Here is an 8,765-nt window from a genome sequence, read left to right on the forward strand (position 1 = left end):
AAACTCTTACTAAAGAGATATCTTTCGACCCTACTGAAATTAATAATACTTTTAAGAAATAATATGAAGACCTCTACACTTCCCAATCAAGCGATGATCTATCAGAGATAGACTCCTTTCTCTCCTTCCTCAACCTCCCATGCCTGTCAGGGGAAGACAGCGAGCGCCTTAGTGAACACTTCTCAGTTCCTGAATTGTTGGAGGCCATTAAATCCTTACCTTCTAATAAATCTACTGGGGAGGATGGCTTCCCTCCAGAGTTCTATAAAGAATTTAGGGAGCTGTTGGTCCCCTACCTTATGGAGGTACTTAAAAAAGCCCGAGAAGACAACTGCTTTCCAGAGTCCTTCTCTCAAGCAGTGATTACTGTAATCCACAAGAAAGGGAAAAACCCGCTAAAGTACGCCTCCTATAGACCAATCTCTCTCCTTAACACAGATTGTAAACTGGTCACCAAGATGCTATCTAAGAGACTGGAGTCATGTCTTCCCCTATTGGTCAACCCAGATCAGACTGGCTTCATAATTAATAGATTGTCCTCCAATAATCTCAGAAGGTTCTTTGATATAATTCACCTTGCTAACAAAAACAAAATACCTAGTGTCGCAGTCTCCCTCGACGCTGAAAAGGCCTTTGATAGGGTTGAATGGCCATACCTCTTTCGCGTCTTGGAAAAGTTCGGTTTAGGTACAGTGTTTGTAAATTTGATAAAATCACTCTACAAATCTCCTAAAGCTAGGATTGCTACCAGTGGGATTACTTCCTCCTCTTTCCCTCTTTATAGGGGGAACAGACAAGGTTGACCAATTAGCCCCCACCTCTTTGCCCTCGCCATCGAACCGTTGGCTGAGGCTATTAGAACGTGCCCTGAAATACATGGCTTTGAGGTGGGCCCCCATACCCATAAATTATCACTCTTTGCGGACGACCTTATCTTATTTCTAACAAACCCAGAACACTCCCTCTCTCACTTGCAGATCCTACTACAATGTTATAGTTCTTTCTCTGGACATAAGGTCAATTTTGATAAAAGCGAAATCTTACCGTTGTCTGTCTTTGACCATCATACCATCAAGCACAAGTTTCCTTTCAGATGGTCGCCTATGGGTTTCACATATTTGGGCATAATGGTGGATGGTAATCTGAACAACCTCTATAAAAATCAATCTGGCCAGTTTGTTGCAAAAGGTGGAGGTTGACCTTTGTAAATGGATGGACTTGCCTCTCACTCTACTGGGTAGAATCAATGTCATTAAAATGAATGTCCTGCCCAGGTTTCTATATCTGTTTCAATCTCTCCCTATCCCTGTTCCCGCAGCATTTTTTTCCTCTCTCGACAAGCTGACCAGACGGTTTATCTGGCACGGAAAAACCCCTAGGGTTGGCCTGGATAAACTGAACCTTGATTACAGTCAAGGGGGCTTAAACCTCCCCAATTTTAGAATGTACTACTGGGCTGCACAGTCTAGGTTTCTGGCTCAGAGGTTTGACAATGGTCCCTCTCCCTCATGGTTGAACATTGAAAAGCTTGAGGTAAATGATGACACTGGGGCAGATTTGTTTTACAAATGGGACAGAAAATCTATAAAAACCATCACAGACAACCCTTTAATCATACATTTTGTCCTGGCATGGTGCAAACTGCATGAGCTGTTCGGACGAGGGGGATTCCTTTCCCCTAAAACCCCTTTATGGAACAATAGATTGATCCCTATGTTTTTCCAGAATAGTAACTTTAGACCATGGTCTGATAAGGGGATCACTCTTCTGGAACATTGTTACGAGGAGGGAGTTCTTATGTCTTTTGATCAGCTGAAACAGAAATACCACTTGCCTAACAGGGACTTCTTTAGCTACCTACAACAAAACTTTATTAGGGTGACTCTCAAGGGACAATGGAACCTACCTAAGATGTCACCTATTGAACAACTCTGCCACGCAGACCAACCACTGTTCAAGACCATTTCCCGTGTTTACAATGCTCTTATGTCAGGACTAACACTGCCTGGGCTAGATAAACCCCGACTTAGATGGGAGAAAGATCTGGGTATTGATCTTGATGAGGATCTATGGAGTGACCTATGCAGGGATGGTGTTACATCCACATTAAACTACAGATACAGACTGATCCAGTTTCATTTCCTCCATCAGCTCTATATCACCCCATCTAGACTGCACAGGTTGAACCCAGATATCTCCTCCCTATGTTTTAGACGTGGCTCAGATGAAGGAACATTCCTCCATTCTACTTGGCAGTGTTCAAAACTACACGGTTTCTGACAGGGGGTATGCGATACCATATCCTCAATTCACGGGGTTGCATTCCCTTTAGACCCGGAGGTCTGTCTACTGGGTAACTTTACTAACACCAATCTTAGGCAAAGCCATACTATAAAGCTAACAGAAATATTGCTAGAGATTGCCAAGAAATGTCTTGCCTTGAAATGGAAATTGGATTCCTCCCTGCCAGTTGCAATGTGGCTTTCAGAAGTTAATAGTTGTATCCCTTTGGAGAAAATCACTTACTGCTTGAGGAATAAGTTAAAGACATTTTACAGAATTTGGCAAACTTTTGACTATATGGAGAATCTCCCCCCACATCTCATTGATTGAATCTATATATAATCCTCACATAATGTTTCACACGTAATGTATAATATGTCATTCCTTTTGCTAAGAGAGACACTAAGGATAAGTGTAATTTCAGGGCAGGGAAATGCGAAGGTGTTGGACCTTTTTTGCACTTTACCCCTCCTGCACATAGCATCACTAACTCCACTCTTGCTCGTGTTAGGGGGGTCTATATGCCCCCGTTTCTGTCACTCTTGATTACTGGCACCCCCAAAATAAAACCGCTTTTTTCTTTAATCCAATCACCACCCCTATCTTGACCCCTCCATTCCTACATGTTGCTCTTTTCATTTGCTCCCTTTACCCGCTGCTTCGAACGCAATCAACTAGGAAATTGCTCACCTTGGCCTTTTTATGCGAGGGGCACTGACGACTTCCCATAATCTGAGCAGTAATACTATAAAAGAGATGTGGATTTTAGGTGAGGGTGGTAAAGCTGTTAACAAGTGACTGGTTCGAGAAGCCATAAACACACTTGTCTTGTTCAGTTCATCAAGACTGCTTCAGAACAGATTCGACTTGGTCAGGGCTGTGATAGCCTCATGTAGACTATTGGTTGAGAGTCAATTACATCAAGAAGAAAGTCAAAAGGTCAGGCGAAGATGATGCTGTAATGTCCTAGAGTTCGCTCACTTATTTAGAGGATTAAATTAATAAATGTCACTTCGATTAACGGAATAAAATGCTTTAATATAGTTATTTTTTCATTGTATGTACAAAAATATATCTTGTAATAAAGGATTAATAAATGAGTGAAAATACAATAATCATAACAATGAAGGCACTATTTTGGCAGCATATTTCTTTCACTTCTTGAAAATTACAAAACACTGACAAACACAATATAAAACGTATAGCCTAAAAGTAACACCCAACATGGGTAATAAATATTCAAATAAATAACAGTACATGTTTTCATGCTGGTTCAAACCAAGGACAAATCTTCTAATATGGAATGCTGTGGTTCCAGCTGAGATCATGACATAGGCCATGATAGAATAAGATACAGTAAGGACCATAGCAAAGAAGTCTATCTTCCTTGTGATAACGACCACAAACAACTTAAGGTTGGACACCAAACCTTCAAGAGTCATTCCATGGCGCACAATATATTCCAATTGAAGCCTTTTAAATAAGTGTTTTCACAATAGTCTTTGTGGTTGCGGGCCCGATGTGGCTGGGGTATCAGTGACAGCCACACTCTTCCACGATCATGTCCTCGTGATGCCGCAACACCACGTCTTCGTCCCCGTAGTACAGCATGGACAGCGGGCTGAGGCGCGTGGGCACGCAGGACGGACAACCCACGCGATCCGGATGGTACAGTCTCAACAGGCTCTGAAAAACACAAAAAGAAAACAAGCTGCACTGAAGATAAATGCATATTAGGAACTTAAACCAAATATAAAAAGTGTTGTTTTATGTTTAGATCTTACTTGCATGTATGCGTGGTTGGTGGGACTGAAGGATTCATCCACCGGAGTAGGGCACTCGCCCTCGCAGCGGAAGGCGTTGTAGCGTTTTGGATACACAATCCACTCGTTCCAGCCGATGTGGTCGAAATCTACCCACATGTCAATCTTCCGACAGAGTGGGCGTTGGACGGCTTCAGCCGCGGACCCAGTAGCATTAGCTGCAATTCCGCCGGCCATCCACACTCTCTCCATTCGGTTTCTCTTGTGGCGTCGCCCTTGAGCTTCACGGCTGACTTGGTCCAAAATTGCGTATTTGGAGTGCTCCACAGTACGGATGAGAGTGGGTGCGCTCTCGCCATCTCGGGGCAGGTTGTGCTTGGAGAAGACAACCATCATAACCCGTTCGTCTGTCGGATGGTGAACCTTGATTTTCTTGTGTGTAAGATGCCCGATGTCGGCCATGTCAATTTCCTCTCCGTCGTCCGGTGCCCCACTCTCCTGTTCTTTCTCTATCACAAGGACTCTTGCTTCTTGGCTTTGCGTCACTGTGTCTCCCTGGTGCATCCAATATTTGAGCAGAGCTGTCACATTGAACACGTTCCATTGAGACCTGGTGTCACTGGGCGATGCACCAAAGCTGCCCAAGAGAAGGCGCTCCTTGCTGCACAGTTCAGTGTCAGACTCGCAGTCCTGCTTTCGTGAGTGATAAATGTCCAATGTGACGTGTTTGGAAGCGAAGAACGCTGGTAGTCTGATCCGAAGCTCTGACAGCTGGACGTCGTCACTCGCAGAGATGGAGGACATGTCGAAAGTGATGGTCCATTTCTCACCCACTTGATGGCATCCTGGAAAAAACTAACAAAAGTTAGCAAACCAGTTGTATGCAGTCAGTGCGCAATCAACAAGACAAACTTTACGCAGACTTCACCATAAACTAGCCAAACCATTCAACAAAATGTCAAAAGGCTGGAGGGAGAGGGAAGACAGGACAGAGTAGGATGTGTATTCAACCGCCATTTGTACAGACTTCTGTAGGGCTAATACACACACCCACTCACATAAAACAGAAAAACCCTTTAAAGCCGAATAAGCATTGTGACATTTCTGGGTTGTAAAGGAGGATCTGATAAACACAGATAAGACAGCCTGCAACCAGGCCTGGCAGTGATGGAGAGGACAAGCCTGAAGAGATCTGTGGACTGGTTCGGACGCTTGCTTGAACTACAGGTCAAATGACATCATCATATAAGACTACAATACACGCGCCAGTCTGTATTGGTCCAAAAAGTAGCAGGTTAAAGACGGTAAATGCATAAAAGAATGTTGGAAAGCCAATTGAAAATGGCAAACAAATTTAACAAAATAAGGATCCTCTGGGAATGTTGCCAATAGTGTTCAAGTTTTCATATGCCTAAACAATTAATTGAAATCAATACTTTATACGTACCTTTTGCTATCAGACTGAGGACTGAATCAGAATCGTGTGGAGAGGGGCTGTTATCGGCTGCGGTCTTGATGGAGCGGTACAGCTGCATCATGTATAGAGGGTACCTATGGGGATGGTACGAATTCAGATATCCTAAACTAGACTCGAGTGAGCTCTTGTAATGCCGGGAATGGTGCAACAGTTTCTCCAAACTGCAAAGCCTGAAAAAGCAGACGAGGAGCGCGCAAAAGACGAGCGGTGCCGAGCCTACCATTTTGACTGAAGCGGTGTATCCACTATAGCGTTATAAGTCACCTTGAAAGTAAAGACAATAGGAAGATGGCAACAACTAGCCCACTTCCTCTAGCTTCTCTTGGTTTGAAATGATGCCGTGAGCAGACAGAGATCCAGACAGGGCATTTATAGTGGACAGCTGCCCTTTGATGACACCAGCCATCACAAACATCTCAACAACCCTCTGATCCACAGTACACATCAGAGGACAACAAGACAGCATGTCGCCAAGGTCATTGTCTTTCGAAACTGTCAAGACATTTACAGGTAGGACTATAATCCTTCTCATTTATTAAGATCCCAACTGTTAGAACCCCTTTATCAAACTTTCAAAAACAGTGATATTAGTTAAACATATATTTTTTATTAGGCCAGACAAGACAAGCACATTTTGAGATCAGATTAGGTTCTCTAATAGGCAAACCTATTTTTTTAATTAACCAATTAGGTATACCACTGCTTGTTTTAAATATTAATGACTATTTTTGTGAATACTTCACTAACGTTTCCTGCATCATCCTGGCCGCCTTTTTTTATATATATATTTTTTTATAAACAAAAATAAATAGAATAATGTCATCAACAACTCGCATGACCACATTTTCTTGACTATAGTAATAGTCATTTATTATCGGGTTTCTACCTATCAATTTGAAATCCAACCCATTGAAGTGCTTCAATTAGATAGTATACAAAAATACCAAAGCCCTTTTATTGGAGATACTTTCCAAAGAGTCCGATCCATTGATTGTGGGACCGATGTCCACGTTTCAAAAGCTATATTTTGGATGTTGGTCGGTTGTGAAACTGAACCAATTTCAACTGCGTTAAAATAAAAACATTGGTATATGAAGCTTACAAGTGAAATTAACCTCTTAAATGTAAAGTCCCCATATTTTGGGACCCTATTTTTATTTTTTATTTTTTAATTCAATTCAGTCTGGTAGGAGAACGGTAGCCCCTATCTGCAAAAGCAGGGTGTCTGCAGAAAGCTGAGTATCTTGCCTATGGATCAGTGCAGTCAAATCTTAGATATGACTAATTACCATATATGGGCATACGAATTTATAAGGGCAGGCCGAGCCGATGACCTGATTTCAAGATGCCTGCTACCTACTTTCCGGTTAGCGTTGTGAAGCATAAACGGAATAAACACGGAATGCATTGATACACGCTGAAAGCCAGAGTACCATAGATTGAGGATATCCTATGTCTGCCTGTGACCTACGGTTATTGATCACCAGTCCCCAGAGTCAAAAAGTTTATTTTACACAATGTTTTCACCAAACATCTTACAAGGTAAGCTTAGATTTGGTCTGTGTTTGAGCAATAGTTACAGTGCCTTCAGAAAGTATTCAGAGCCTTGACTTTTTCCACATTTTGTTACATTACAGCCTACAATTGATACAGCCTAAAATGTATTATATTATTTTGTAACCTCAATCTACACACAATACCTCATAATGATAAAGCAAAAACATTTTTTTTTTAAAGTTTACTAATTTATTACACAAAAAAACATCTCACATTTTCATAAGTATTCAGACCCTTTACTCAGTACTTTGTTGAAGCGCCTTTGGCAGCGATTAAAGTATTGAGTCTTCTTGAGAGTTTCTCCCATTCTTCTCTGCATATTCTCTCAAGCTCTGTCAGGTTGGATGGGGAGCGTTGCTGCACAGCCATTTTCAGGTCTCTCAAGAGATGTTCAAGTCCAGGCTCTAGCTGAATCACTCAAGGACATTCAGAGACTTGTCCCGAAGCTACACCTGCGCTGTCTTGGCTGTGTGCTTAGGGTTGTTGTCCTGTCAAAAGGTGAACCTTCGCCCCAGTCTGAGGTCCTGTGCGCTCTGGAGCAGGTTTTCATCACAGATCTCTCTGTACTTTGCTCTGTTCATATTTGCCACGATCCTGACGAGTCTCCCAGTCCCAGGGGCTGAATAATATCCCCACAGCATGATGCTGCCACCACGCTTCATGGTAGGGATGGTGCCAGGTTTTAATCCAGACGTGACGATTGGCATTTAGGCCAAAGAGTTCAATCTTGGTTTCATCAGAACAGAGAATCTTGTTTCTCGTGGTCTGAGACTCTTTAGGTGCCTTTTGGCAAACTCCAAGCGGGCTGTCATGTGCTTTTTACTGAGGAGTGGCTTCCGTCTGGCCACTCTACCATAAAGGCCTGATTGGTGGAGTGCTGAAAAGATAGTTGTCCTTCTGGAAGATTCTCCCATCTCCACACAGGAACTCTAGAGCTCTGTCAGATTGAACGTTAGGTTCTTTGTCAACTCCCTCACCAAAGCCCCTCCCCCGATTTCTCAGTTTGGCCGGGCGGCCAGCTCTAGGATGAGTCTTGGTGGTTCCAAACATCTTCCATTTAAGAATGGAGGCCACTATGTTCTTGGGGACATACAATGCTGCAGACATTTTTTGGCACCCTTCCCCAGATCTGTGCCTTGACACAGTCCTGTCTCGGAGCTCTATGGACTATTCCTTTGACCTCATGGCTTGGTTTCTCTGACATGCACTGTCAACTGTGGAACCTAATATAGGCAGGTGTGCCTTTCCAAATCATGGCCAATCAATTGAATTTGAAGACCAAAAACATGAATGGCTAGCATACGATCATAGATACAATTTGGCTACATAGGCCTACAAAAATATACAATATCAAAAATCACAAGAATGGTTTCAGATCAAAGGCTGTCACCCGCTTCCCTTGAAAAACAGTTTGCCCTACAGCCAATTCTGTCGAATCAAAATAATTTTCCAAAAACAATCAGATTTCAAAAGAAATATGGCTGAGATGCAGAGAAAATTCAAAGAGGGGGTACAAAAAAAATGGTCAGATTAATATTGCCATTGAGAAAATTCAAAACAAACCGAGACATGATCTTTTTCAAGGACAGTCTCGCAAAAACAAGCATTCTTGCGTTCTAACTACGCGCTATTCAAAGTGCTCTAAACAAATGAAGGGAATCGTTTAAACATTAGCATATTCTAAA

The 8,765-nt window shown here is 42.5% G+C and overlaps 1 protein-coding gene across 1 annotated transcript; it reads right to left on the reverse strand.

Moving 5' to 3' along the window:
• Positions 1-3,300: 3,300 nt before the first annotated feature.
• LOC118394234 (nodal homolog 2-A-like) lies at positions 3,301-6,026 on the reverse strand. Its single transcript, XM_035787454.2, has 3 exons — positions 5,494-6,026; positions 4,068-4,891; positions 3,301-3,969 (listed from the first exon to the last, which is right to left on the reverse strand). The coding sequence occupies exons 1-3, from the start codon at positions 5,744-5,746 to the stop codon at positions 3,817-3,819; spliced, it is 1,230 nt and encodes a 409-aa protein (XP_035643347.1). The 5' UTR covers positions 5,747-6,026; the 3' UTR covers positions 3,301-3,816.
• Positions 6,027-8,765: the final 2,739 nt, after the last annotated feature.

The sequence above is a fragment of the Oncorhynchus keta genome, chromosome 14 (genome assembly GCF_023373465.1).
Source record: "Oncorhynchus keta strain PuntledgeMale-10-30-2019 chromosome 14, Oket_V2, whole genome shotgun sequence".
NCBI lineage: Eukaryota > Metazoa > Chordata > Actinopteri > Salmoniformes > Salmonidae > Oncorhynchus > Oncorhynchus keta.

Excerpts from the sequence above, each read along its gene's own strand:
- LOC118394234 (XM_035787454.2), bottom strand. The coding sequence starts at position 5,746 with ATGGTAGGCTCGGCACCGCTCGTCTTTTGCGCGCTCCTCGTCTGCTTT. Across the intron at positions 4,892-5,493 it reads CCTCAGTCTGATAGCAAAAG|GATGCCATCAAGTGGGTGAG; the intron begins GTACGTATAAAG and ends AGTTTTTTCCAG. Across the intron at positions 3,970-4,067 it reads CCAACCACGCATACATGCAA|AGCCTGTTGAGACTGTACCA; the intron begins GTAAGATCTAAA and ends TGTGTTTTTCAG.